Below are 13065 nucleotides of genomic sequence, written 5' to 3' on the forward strand. Positions count from 1 at the left end.
TCGAGAATGCAGGCGCCACGGGGGTGGGATGTTAACTACCTCGCCAGGTAGGCAGGAGGTCGTGGGATCCATCCCGTCTCTCTCTCCCCGTGGTCGCGTAAACATGTTCTCCAGGTCCTCCGGTTTTTCCCCTCCACATTTAAAATCGTGCAGTAAATATCCACGTGATTAGTCACTTGGCTGAGTTTTCATGTGTGGCCAAGTCACTTCTGAAAAGAGCTACGTAGCTCAGTGGGCCGAACCTGGTCAAATCAAGTTTTTTGGAGTTTTCGATGCATTTCGGAGGCTCTCGTCCAGCATAGCTGTACAGGAGTGTCCGATGCTTTGTATACATAGGCTAAGAGCATTGTTGGTTGTGATATAATTGATTGAAGGTGTTGAATGAACTTGTATAGATGTCACGTAGGTAAAAAATTTATAAAATAAAAATAATAAAAATCACGACGTTTCGGAGGCAACACAAGCTTCTGTCTTCAGGTGGAATTTAAATGTTTTACCTACGTGACTTTACCGAAAAAACCTAAGAATATGAATCCTTGCAGTCACGAAAGCTTCAAATCTAGAATTGTATAGATGTATAAAGCGCCTTATTCGAAGGCGCTTTACAGCGATTGTAAATTTGGGGTTGTTAAAAGTGGTGCAGTTATGGTGGCAGAATTGGCGGGGGAGGTTAAAGAGGGGTGGTACGCGTAGTGGTACGGGTTGGGATCGGCCTGGTCGTGATGGGGGCAGTGAGGAGCAGTCGCAAGGATGGGCTCGGAGGAGAAGCGGTGGGGGTTGTGCTATGAAGGTCGGGTGACGGAAGCTGCGGCTCGGTGAAGGAGATTACTTCAGAAGCCTGCGAGGCTGACGGGAAGGAAACATTTTATTTTTCGATCGCGAAACAGACCTTCCTTCGCCGGCTATACGTAGAGCGCTTCACCCGACGTACGCCGCTCACAGGCAGTCGAGGAGATTGGTTGTCCTTCCCCCCCGCACCTCCCATCAGCACGGTTGGCTACGTGGGGTGCGAAAGAAGTCCAACAGACATGCTCGTGTCTCCTCGCACACCGACTAGTGCAGGGATCGGTAACTAAAGCAACGAGACATTTCAAGAGCCGCATTGCACTGTGGTGCACTTCCACGGTAAACTGGACTTCCATGGTGAACTGGACTTCCACGGTAAACTGGACTTCCACGGTGAACTGGACTTCCACGGTGAACTGGACTTCCACGGTGAACTGGACTTCCACGGTGAACTGGGGCTTCGATGGTCAGGGGTCGGCAACCAAAACAACAAGAGCCATTTTTTTTCAAGTTTCAAGACCCGCACCGCAGTCCTTAAAGAGCGGCAGCTTGCCGAACCCGTCACTCGAGTCAACTCCGGTCCATTCAGAATGCAGCGGCTAGGGTCCTGACCCACCGCCACTCCTCATTCGGAGCACATCCCTGTTAGTGCACCGCCTCACTCGCTGCCAGCTAGAATCCGTATTGAATTCAAGATCATCACATTTAAGGGCCCTGATTGCTCTCGTACCCCCGCCACCCCGTATACATTCTGGAGCTACTGCGCCCCCACATTCCAATAGGAACAGTAAATGTGGGTTTACTCTCGAACGCACGTTCATAATTACACGATCTCACCCCAAAAACAACCTTCATTATGTATAATATCAGTCGCGGAAACGGACGACTACTACGTGTTAAAAAGAACCCTTGGGTTGACGGTCCTGGATCTCCTCATCCCCAGAGCGATGCTCAAGTCCATGGACGGCGATGTCTGGGCCTTCGCTTCCATTTCCACTCGACTGGAAGTCTCTGGCGAGGGCCGTCGGGCAGTCCGCTTCGGGTTGCGATCTTCCAAGTCCCGCCGACAATAGCTCCTCTTCTTCAGAAGGCCTTGTTAGGCCTTGTTATGTCATTTTAACTCGGAACCACTTCTTAACTCGAATGTCACGAATGTAAGAAGCACCCCGTATGTACGTTAAACTACGTAGCCAACCGCGCTAATCGGAGTTGAGGTGCGGGGGAAAGTACTGACGTTATGATGCAAGATGCGCTGCAATTACTATTATCAGAATCAGAACATGAACATTTCAACTGGAGTACAGTTGGTGCATCCCTCGGGGGGATAACGTCCCGGCGAGGTGGCCAGCAGATGGCAGTACAGCACGTGGGCCGGCGACCCCGTGACCTCGCGTCGTCTCGACGTACACGCGTGCGTTCCCCTCCGGGCGCTGCGTCCATCTCCCTCCCTCCCTCCCCGCACGTCATCGACGTCGCACGCAAGGTCACCATGGAAAATCCTCAACCGAGTTGGCGTCTACTCCTGCCCAGTTCACCAACGGTGGAAGGGTGGGGGGGCGGTGGCCAGCGGTGGAAATTCCCACGCTCCCAGAATGGTGCCTCCACCGTCGTGCGAGACCAGCTGAGCTTCGTTTGGAACCGGGAAGAGACTCCGTGGCGCCCGCCACCCTCACGCCTTGGGGGGCGGCGGCTTCAGAGCGGGCAGCTGCTGCCCCTGGCCCAGCTGCCCCTGTCCCGACTGGCCCAGGACGGAGATGACCCTGGCGCCACCCCTGAGCCGGCGCTCGACGTTGGGCTGGAAGAGGAGGCCCGAGGCCCGCTCCAGGCTCTCGAGCGGCACCAGGAAGCGCTCGCGCGGCACGCCGCTCGGGATCGGCTCGTTGGGCATCACGAACGCGCGCAGCTCCACGTCGCCCCCCTCCGCGTGCTTCTGCAGGATGAGCAACTGTGAGGGGAGAGAGCAGAGAGAGGCAGAGGTGAGGAAGACGAGAGGGAAGAGAACGGAGAAGAGGAGAGAGCCAAGAGATGGGGACAGAGGGGGGGAAGATAGGGGAGGGGGGTGGTAGAGATAGAGGCGATATGGAGAGGGGGGAGAGCTGAGAGCTGAAGAAGGGGCGAGAGAGGAAGAAGGGAGATGAGTGAGGGAGAGGAGAGATGGTAGAGGGAGGAAGAGGACAGGGGAGAGAGAGAGGAGGAGGAGAGGGCAGAAGTGGTTTATTTTGAATAGCAAGTCTCATTGAGCCATTTTATTTTGTCTAAACTGTATCCCGTTCGTGCTCCCAGCGTCGCGTCACGGGACGAAGAATCCATCCGAAAATCTCGCGCAGCAGTGCAACCCCCTGAGCGTGTGTGTTCGAGAAGGGCCCTCGGAAGCAGATGCCACAGAGCTAACACCGAGATCGCCTGCGGTGACCTCTGGTCCGCACATTAGGGGGCGGCACTTTCCCACCAGCTCTGCCACAGAGAGCGATGTTCGTCACGTGACGGTCAAACGTGTATTTTGAATTCTCAAGAGCTGAAATTCAACAAAGTGAAGTGGCGAAACTGAAATAAAGATTTAGTGTTTATGCAGTCACCGGTGACCTGGGGCTCAGTGCATCAACTCACTCCACTTCAGAACCCGGTTTAATCACAGGCAGAGGCTGAGACACAGATTCAAACCCAGGTTTCTCAGCGGTGCCGGCTCAACAGAGGTCGCAAACGGGTTTTGATTCCTTACCCTACCCGGCTGCACCAGGGTCGCAAACGGGTACCCGTACCCGTACCCGGCCGGGTACGGGTAGGGTACAGGTATCGGGTACCTGATTGCGACCTCTGGGATGAAGCCATGTTGCAGGCGCGGGTGGGTTGATTCTAGGAACTTGAATTGTGAGAAGAGACAAGACGTTGGGAAATGAGTGACAAACGGTGACTCACCAGTGACTCACGGCCTACCCGTACCCGGCCGCACCAGGGTCGCAAACGGCTACCCGTACCCGGCCGGGTACGGGTAGCCGGGTATCGGGTAGGGTACGGGTATCGGGTACCCGGTTGCGACCTCTGCGGCTCAATGCTCTGACCTCTGTAGTTGTTGTGCTATGGACAAACACAGGCGGCCCCTCCCTCCACGAGCAGATATGCGACAAGCCGGCGCTACCAACAATTGCCCAAGCTCCCCGATGGTCCTCTATGGTAAGATGTTATCGGCCAATTGATGAATGTTTACACGTGGGAGGAAAGCAGAGCTACGTGGAGAAAACCCACACGTGCGAGGGGGAAACACTGTATCCCATTAACACGTGGCGTCCACATTTTGCCGTACCGGCTTGTGGCGAGCCACGTTACAGCTCCCCCTCGTCAATGCCCACGGGCTGGTAGGTTCACAACATCCGTAAACCCTCGCTGGTGTCTCCACACAGCGCTGGGTCACAGGCAACCACGTGCGGCGGCGTCTCCGCCACCGCCCGGCTCGTAGAGCTCTCCCTGCGGAGGCGGCTGGGAGGTGCAGGGGAGGGGGGAGGCCATCGCACCTTGAACAGGTGCGTGGGCACGGCCACCGTGTTGGGCCCGATCACCTCGTAGCGCACGTAGGTCTTGCCATCCGCCTCCCTCCTGCACACCGCACACAGCCGCCGTCACTCACCACCACCGGCACCACCTCTACCAACGGCACCACCACCACCAGTGCTACCACCATCGCCGCCAGTGCTACCACCATCGCCGCCACCACCACCACCGGCACCATCACCGGCACCATCACCGTCGCCACCATCGCCGCCACTACCACCACCGCCACTACCACCACCAGTGCTACCACCATCGCCGCCACTACCACCACCGCCGCCACCACCATTGGCGCCACCACCACTGCCACCACCACGTGGCCTTAAAATGCACATAGTCTGGCACAAGCGCCGTGGTGAGGTCGTCGCCACTTCGTGGCGAATGGCGGTTGTTGTGTGTGTAGGTATGGTGTGTGTGTATGATGTGTGTGTGTGTATGATGTGTGTGTGTATGATGTGTGTGTGTATGATGTGTGTATGGTGTGTGTATGATGTATGTATGATGTGTGTGTGTATGATGTGTGTGTGTATGATGAGTGTATGATGTGTGTATGCTGTGTGTGTGTATGATGTGTGTGTGTATGATGTGTGTATGCTGTGTGTGTGTATGATGTGTGTGTGTGTATGATGTGTGTATGGTGTGTGTGTATGATATGTGCACGGTGTGTGTACGGTGTGTGTGTACGCTGTGTGTGTGGTGTGTGTGTACGGTGTGTGTATGGTGTGTGTACGGTGTGTGTGTACGCTGTGTGTGTGGTGTGTGTGTATGGTGTGTGTATGGTGTGTGTGTGTGTACGGTGTGAGTGTGTACGGTGTGAGTGTGTATGGTGTGTGTGTGTACGGTGTGAGTGTGTACGGTGTGAGTGTGTGTGTGGCGTGTGTGTGTGTGTATGGTGTGTGTGTATGGTGTGTGTGTACGGTGTGTGTGTGTATGGTGTGTGTATGGTGTGTGTACGGTGTGTGTATGGTGTGTGTACGGTGTGTGTGTGTGTACGGTGTGTGTGTACGGTGTGTGTATGGTGTGTACGGTGTGTGTATGGTGTGTGTACGGTGTGTGTACGGTGTGTGTGTACGGTGTGTGTATGGTGTGTGTGTGTGTGTATGGTGTGTGTACGGTGTGTGTGTGTACGGTGTGTGTATGGTGTGTGTACGGTGTGTGTACGGTGTGTGTACGGTGTGTGTGTACGGTGTGTGTACAGTGTGTGTGTGTACGGTGTGTGTACGGTGTGTGTACGGTGTGTGTACGGTGTGTGTACGGTGTGTGGGTACGGTGTGTGTACGGTGTGTGTACGGTGTGTGTGTGTGTATGGTGTGTGTGTACGGTGTGTGTACGGTGTGTGTGTACGGTGTGTGTGTGTGTATGGTGTGTGTGCGTATGGTGTGTGTACGGTGTGTGTGTGTGTACGATGTGTGAGTGTGTGTACGGGTGGCGAGCGTGTGGTGCGCGGTGCGGGGGCCAGGCCGCCGTGCTCACCTGGGCAGGTAGAGAGGCCCGGTGCACACGTAGACGTGGGCGTACTGCTTGGTGAGGCCACGGCAGTACTGCTCCAGGTCATTCCACGCGTTCTGGTTCATCTGAGGGTTCTGCAGCGCACACACACAGAGAGCAGTTGTCATCGTTGATACTACTCCGCTCGCTTATCAAACAAATTATCGCCGAGTCTCAAGACCCGTTTCCGGGAGGGTCCTGCCAAGTTTTCGCAGTCGGGTGGCGATGTTTGCTGCCCCTTTGTGCAATCGCGATCGAGGGACCTGCAGTGTGATTCTTCAGCATTCGGGGATGTTGTTTGGCTATGTGTTAACTGTGCTGGTCAACAAAAAAAAATACATTTTTTTCTGGCCTGGACTTTTGCAGCGGTTCTAGACTAATTTCAGGGCGCTGATTCCAAATCTGATCTCAGATTTGCTCTATCACATCTCATTTTTATGCTATCGGCATACCCCATTTTCATTGATTTTACCCGAAATTAACTCTGTCATTTATGATTGCAAGTTGTTGCGAGTCAGTGACTGCTTTAGTGTTAAAATATGGTGCTGTATTTTTAGGATAGTGTGTTTATAATATAATTTTATGTAGATATCAACATTTATTTAATATTTTTCTTCTGCAGTTTTTTATTGAAAATGCAATATTTGATATCTCAAAAACCTGATGTGATAGACAAAAACTGATGCCAGATTTGGAATCAGCACCCCAAAATTACCTTAAACCCGTTGGAATACCTTATGCCAGAAAAAGTGTGTTGACCAGTGTTATCAGAGCATTTTTTGTTTGTTTGCATGTTCGCAACAAGTACCTGTGGTTAGTGAAAACTTGACGACTTGCAAAAGGTTTTTTTTTTCTTCCAACATCTTAACACCTGTTTTATTGCCAGAAAGAGTAAAACCTATATACCGATGCTCGCAAAAAGTTCCCATAGATGCATCACCCCATCACGGTCACCGCATCACCACGATACCATCACCGTCACCACATCACCCCGTCACGGTCACACTCACCGTACTCCCCCCCCCCCCGCCCCAACGGTGTACCTGCGGCACAATGTTGGTGAGCAGGAAGGTGTCCCGCATGGCCTCGCGCGACGCCTTGTGGTTGGCCGCGGCCGCCATGTGTCCCCGGTCGTAGCCGCTGCCTCGGAAGTCGCCGTTGGTGGCGCGGTGAAATGCGTGCACACTCTCGTCCTCTGCCAGACACACGCCACGCTCCACCGCTCGACACGCCGCTCACAACCAACTCGAGGGGCATAGCTGGAGGGGTTCGACTCAGGACTATAGGGGTCAGTACAGAGCTACAGGATTCGGGTCACGGCTATAAGGTTCAGGACAGGGCTACAGAATTCGGGACAAGGCTATAAGGTTCAGGACAGGGCTACAGGATTCAGATCAGGACTACAGAGTTCAGAACAGGGCTGCAGGATTTGCATCAGGGCTTTTGGGGTCAGGACAGAGGCTGGGCTGAAGCCATAGAAGCCTCCGGGTTAGTGCCGAGTCTCTTCCAAGCCACCGCAATCACCGCCCCCCCTCCCCGCCCACTCCCCCCGCTCACCGAGGAACTCGCAGTTCTGCCTCGTGGCGTCTCCCCGCAGGCCGGCCGAGTCGAGTTTCTCCAGCACCCAGGCGGGCGTGCGCGTGCGCGCGTCGTACGCCACCAGGTAGGCGGTGCGGGAGCGCAGCTGGGCCACGCCGGGCAGCCCATACGTGGAGAGCTCCCCCGCGGAGCTGGGGACACGCGCACGGCGACACACGGAACACGAGACGCTCGCTCGGCACGAGACACCCCGAGCGAGAAACCCACGCGCGACACCCCCGTAACGGACTCACCGTGTGCGACACCCGCATTAGACACCCGCGTGTGACACACCGCGTGCGATACACCGCGTGCGACACCCGCACTAGACACCTGCGTTGGGACACCCGCGTGCGACACACCGCGTGCGCTGAGGACGGCTGCTTGCGTTGTGGCCGAAACGTCGTGAGAATTGTATTTTTATTATGTTTTATTTTTATTATTTCCCTTCTACGCGACTTTACCGAAATAACCAAGAAGATGAATCCCTGCAGTCACGAAAGCTTTAAATCGAAATTTAAATCGAAATTTTAGTGCTCGGATGGGCGACCGCCGTGCGTGTGACCGGTGCCGTAGGCTGCCACAGGCCTATTTCTTACAGCAGAGGGCAGTCCGGCAAAGGCCATCATCGTCTGACTGCACTCCGCCCCGACATCTACGGCCACCCGCCTTCACCACTCCTGCGCCGACAAGCGCGGTGACGTCTGCTTAAGTGGTCCCCCGTAACCTGCACGGCATGGCGAGGCCCTCATCCAGCAGCGGATCGACAGAGGGGGCTCCACACGACGACCCCACGCTGCCCACGCTGCCCACGCTGCCCACGCTGCCCACGCTGCCCGCTCGCCGCAGCGGCGACGCTCGCGCGCCTCGCAGCACAAGCAGCCCGCCTGGGTTTGATTCCTGACTCGGGTGCCTCTCTGTGTGGCGTCTGTAGCTTCTCCCCCTGTTGTTCTGCACGGGATTCCTCCGGGTTGTCCGGGTTTCCTTTAGTAGCTAAAAACAGCAGCACACAATGTGGCCGGCATTGGCCAAACAACGTCCCAACGCTGCAGAAACCGCACTGCGACTTGCTCAATTAGGATAATACAGCGGTAGCTCCGATTAGGCACGGTTGACTACGTATGGTGGGGAAAAAGTTCAACATATACATACGTAGATATGTCACGTCGCCCCCTACTGCGAAAACTTGGCAGAAGCCTCCCGAAAAAGTGTCTTGAGACTTGACAAGGCTTCTCTGGGTGACCAAGCGCGATCATCAACACGATGGATAATAACACCGTTCGTCGCCTCACCGGCTCGTCAGCTGCCCACCACCAACGCCAATGGTTGCCGCGTGAACGCTGGGCACGGGGAGCACCGGGCACTGCCAGAGGTCATCCTAGGGGTCACACGGGCATGGAGAAACACACACGCGAGCGGTGGCGCAGAGGTTAGCGCCACTAACCCCCCAGCGACCCGAGTTCGATTTCCACTCGCGACCGGCTCGGTGTGGAATATCTGAACCGGTCCTGGGCCTCCCCTAGGTCGACTCGGCATTAAATGAGCACCTGGTGCAGTGTGTAAACATCGGCACTGGGGAGACAAAGGCGGCCGGGCGTGGTGCTGGCCACCCACCCCCTCTTGTGCTGTGCCAGCCTATATAGGTGCTCGCTAACAGCACTTGCCCCAAAAGCCAGTCCAAGGCTACAGGGGGATCTTTGTTTTCACAAATTATCTATGTTGCTCTACATGGTACTTGACGTATCATCTCGTCTATTTGCAGATCAGTACAATAGCCTGCCTCTGTATATTTCACGTTTCTGTAACCTCATGTTGTGATCGTGCTAAGAATAATTTTTCCAAGCCGATTTGTGCCGACAGAAAATGTAGTAAACATTTCATTTTCGTTGGTGCAATATTTTCGATTTCTGTTCCGATTTCTGCCTGCTTCGTTGCTGGACTTTAAACACGCAAGCTTTCGTGGGCAATATTTGGGTGAGTTTCGCGAAAGTAAAGTGTGTGTCGTACACCCTCCTCCACCCGGCATCTGTGCAAAAGAGCTTCACAGCTCATCGAATTCCTCCTGCAGTCTCAATACATTTTCTGATTCAGCACAAAGCCGTCACGTGATAAAAGAAACGTGCCACAATTCTGCCTGCTGCCTGATAATGCTGTCTGCAGCTGTCGGCGAAAAGCGTCCACACCCAATTGTTCAACGTGCGCGGGGATCGCTCCGCAAAGCCGCGCCAGTCGCGCTGCTGATGACAGCGACAATTCGGCATGCCTGGTCACACGGGAAAACTTGATTAGTCGTCAAAACTTTCTTTCGCTCTTGCAGAATGCGACTCTATCCTGGTCTCTCGAGGCGTCGCCTGGTTACACAAAATCAACTTGGAACTTGAATTTGTATTGTGCTGCCCTCGTATCTATCAATCAACGTCATGATTCAGCCCCCCCCCCACTAACCACCACGATTCAATTAATTGACTCGTTGCTCTTCCACCATCTCGTTTTGTATTGCTCCACTGCCGCCCTGTGTGTGTGACGAGACCCCTACCCACAAGGCCTCACTGCCGCCCTGTGTGTGTGACGAGACCCCTACCCACAAGGCCTCACTGCCGCCCTGTGTGTGTGACGAGACCCCTACCCACAAGGCCTCACTGCCGCCCTGTGTGTGTGACGAGACCCCTACCCACAAGGCCTCACTGTCACCCTGTGTGTGTGACGAGGCCCCTACCCACAAGGCCTCACTGCCGCCCTGTGTGTGTGACGAGGCCCCTACCCACAAGGCCTCACTGCCGCCCTGTGTGAGTGTGTGCATGACGAAGGCCCCTACCCAGAGGGAGGCGGTGGTACCCGGGGCCCCTGCGTCCGCGTCTGCACTCCCGTGCCCTGTACGCCGCCTCCGCCGCTCCAGCCACGTGCCGAGGCCAGTGCCCAACGCCAGGGAGAGCGCGGTGCCGCCCAGCCTGGCCCAGCGCCTCAGGGCTCCGGGCATCATGTCCGCACCTGCTCCCTCCACACACGGAAGACGGTGGCGGTGCCATCAACGCCTGCACCCTGCTGGAAACCCCCCACCGCTCCCTTAAACTTCTTGTACTTGTTTATACTCAGAGCTGAGCGTTGAGGAGCCAGATGTGGACTCCCCTGTCCGAGCTACATGGGATAGAGTGTTGCCCCCTTGCACACGTAGGATTTCTCCAGGTGCTCTGGTTTCCTCCCACATGTGAACGCTCATTAATTGGCAGAAGCCACCTTCATATATAGAGAACCGCAGAGCTTTGGGAGATTGTTGGTAGCGCCGGCTCGCCGTGTGACTGCTGCCGTCCCATTCATGTGGTGGCGAGATGTTGACTACCTCGCCTGGTGTACAGGAGGTCGTGGGATCGATCCCGACCCTGACGCCTGCTGCTGTATATTTGGAGTCGCGTAGATTTTTCTCCGGGTCCTCTAGTTTTTCCCTCCACATTTTCAACATGTGCTTAGATTATACTGGTAGGAACCCACTGGTTCCACCAGCCCACAGGGGAATATTGTGTCCGTCGTGCAGGGAGGGGCTGGGTGGGGACGGAGGGGCTGGGTGGGGAGGGGAGGGTGGGGAGGGGCTGGGTGGGGAGGGGAGGGTGGAGAGGGGCTGGGTGGGGAGGGTGGGGCTGGGTGGGGGGTGGGGCTGGGTGGGGAGGGGCTGGTCACCCCGTGGTGCCCTTATAAAACTCAACGTTTAACCTACTCACGCCGGCTTGTGCCCGCCCTCACAGTCGGCCATATTTGCGGAATACACCACGCCGCCGTTGACCCTGGCCATTGACCGAGCAACCCAACGTTCCTACCAGCTCCCTCCGCAGGAATGTGTTTTGGCTGCGATACATTTCCACATCAGCCACTTCATTGAACGATCACGTGTGGACAGGGCGCTTCTAAAAACGAGCTGTATAGCTCAGTGGGGCTTACCTGGAAAAGAAATAGTAAAATAAAGTTATGTGGTTCCTCCTCAAACCTCAGTGGTTCTCTCTACGAAGGAGAGTTCATACTGTGTGGCAAAGCGTCACAAGTTGAATGTATTATTAGAAGTCTAAATTCGTGGTCCATGAACTGGCCACGCTAGAAAATCAGTTTAACTCCAATTCATTCCGTCTCGAAGAAAAACAAAGATCCCCGTAACAGACTGGAGGGGCAAGTGGCTGTTAGCGAGCAGCACCGATGAAGGTCCGCACGGCACACGAGGGGGTGGGTGGCCAAAACCACGCCCGGCCGCCTTTGTCTCCCCACCGGTGACGTCTACACAGCCGCTGCCAGGCGCAGTGCCGAGTCGCCGGTGTTGACCGTGAGCGGGGCCGGGTGCGCGGCGCGGCGCGCTAACCACAGCGCCACCGCTCCCCACACGTGAACACGCGCGTACTGTACTCACACGCGCGTACTGTATTTATACTGTACTCGCACACACGTGTACTGTACTCGCACACACGTGTACTGTACTCGCACACACGTGTACTGTACTCACACACTGTACTCACACACACGTGTACGCGAACTCCGCGTACCGCAGCAGCGAGGTTTCTTAACAGATACACTTTAATTACGGATGTTTAATAATGCGTGGTGGTAACGAGGCGATGGTAACGAGGTGATGGTAACGAGGTGGTGGTAACGAGGTGGTGATGGTGAGTAATGAGTTGTGGTGATGGTAACGAGGTGATGGTGAGTAACGAGGTGATGGTAACGAGGTGATGGTAACGAGGTGGTGGCGGTGGTAACGAGGTGAAGGTGATGGTAACGAGGTGGTGGTAATGAGTTGTGGTGGTGGTAACGAGGTGGTGATGGTGAGTAATGAGTTGTGGTGATGGTAACGAGGTGATGGTGAGTAACGAGGTGGTGGTAACGAGGTGATGGTAACGAGGTAACGAGCTGTGTCGGCGATGACACGGAGGCGGTCGCAAGGAGGGGCAGGGCCGACCTTGACCCACTTCCGGCGTGACGTCACGAAAGGGCGTGTTCGCTTTGTGCGTGACGTCACGCCGAGGGCGTGCACAGCGAGTCCTCGTTTAACGAGGTAGATTGCGTTCCTGAAAAGTTCCGCGTTCAGCGAAAACGATTTCCCCCATAAATAATGTAACGAGAAACGATTGTGGAGATACAGTGTACTACTACTCACACACAGTGAGATGCAGGGACGGATAACGTAGGGTACGCCGCCTCGTTACTGTATCATTCCGAGTATTGTATCGTACGGCTCAGCCGTGCAACGCAAGAAAGTAGTTTCGGCGTAAACCGCTCAGAAACTGCGTTCTAGCGGCACGCGTTGTAACGGGCGTGTTATAACGGGTGCGTTGTGCATTATAAGGGGTGCGTTCCGCGTGACAGCGGGCGCGTTTTCCACGTTGTGCGAAAAGTGTTCCCAAATGGAAGATCCGCATTACTTACCGGAATACATACGTACATACACACATGCATGCTTGTGATTAAAATGACATCCAGAGGCAGATGGGGAACGCACGGAGGAGCAAACATAGCCGACCTGTTAGGAAACAATAAGTGGCCTTGGCCAACACACGCCACTAGAAAGGATGGCCGGAGGTCGCGACTAATGTCGGAGTGGCAGCTAAGGAGCATGAACCGTCACGTGAGCTCCGGTCATCCTCGCACAGCGGCTTTCGGCTAACCATCGAACAAAGGCGGTCACCGCATCGCGCA

At 55.2% G+C, this 13065-nt stretch overlaps 1 protein-coding gene across 2 annotated transcripts; it reads right to left on the reverse strand.

The window, feature by feature from the left end:
- Nucleotides 1-847: 847 nt before the first annotated feature.
- Nucleotides 848-12353, reverse strand: ENDOG (endonuclease G). 2 transcript variants are annotated; one of them, XM_078595675.1, is made up of 8 exons: nucleotides 11916-12353; nucleotides 10211-10383; nucleotides 8688-8773; nucleotides 7375-7547; nucleotides 6861-7012; nucleotides 5803-5912; nucleotides 4296-4377; nucleotides 848-2731 (listed from the first exon to the last, which is right to left on the reverse strand). In XM_078595675.1, the coding sequence occupies exons 2-8, from the start codon at nucleotides 10373-10375 to the stop codon at nucleotides 2456-2458; spliced, it is 1044 nt and encodes a 347-aa protein (XP_078451801.1). In that variant the 5' UTR covers nucleotides 10376-10383; nucleotides 11916-12353; the 3' UTR covers nucleotides 848-2455. The 2 variants fall into 2 exon arrangements, with proteins under 2 accessions (XP_078451801.1, XP_078451800.1); XM_078595674.1 differs by having other exon boundaries at nucleotides 11889-12353.
- Between the last annotated feature and the right edge of the window lie 712 nt (nucleotides 12354-13065).

The sequence above is a fragment of the Lampetra planeri genome, chromosome 6 (genome assembly GCF_965212315.1).
Source record: "Lampetra planeri chromosome 6, kcLamPlan1.2.h2, whole genome shotgun sequence".
Classification (NCBI taxonomy): Eukaryota; Metazoa; Chordata; class Hyperoartia; order Petromyzontiformes; family Petromyzontidae; genus Lampetra; species Lampetra planeri.

Bases quoted from the DNA above. Each gene is read 5' to 3' on its own strand.
- ENDOG (XM_078595675.1), bottom strand. From the start codon at position 10,375: ATGATGCCCGGAGCCCTGAGGCGCTGGGCCAGGCTGGGCGGCACCGCG. The intron at 7,548-8,687 runs GTGAGGCGACGA...GCGTGTCCCCAG, and splicing joins GGTGGGCAGCTGACGAGCCG to CTCCGCGGGGGAGCTCTCCA. The intron at 4,378-5,802 runs GTGAGCACGGCG...TGCGGTGTGCAG, and splicing joins GGGCCTCTCTACCTGCCCAG to GAGGGAGGCGGATGGCAAGA.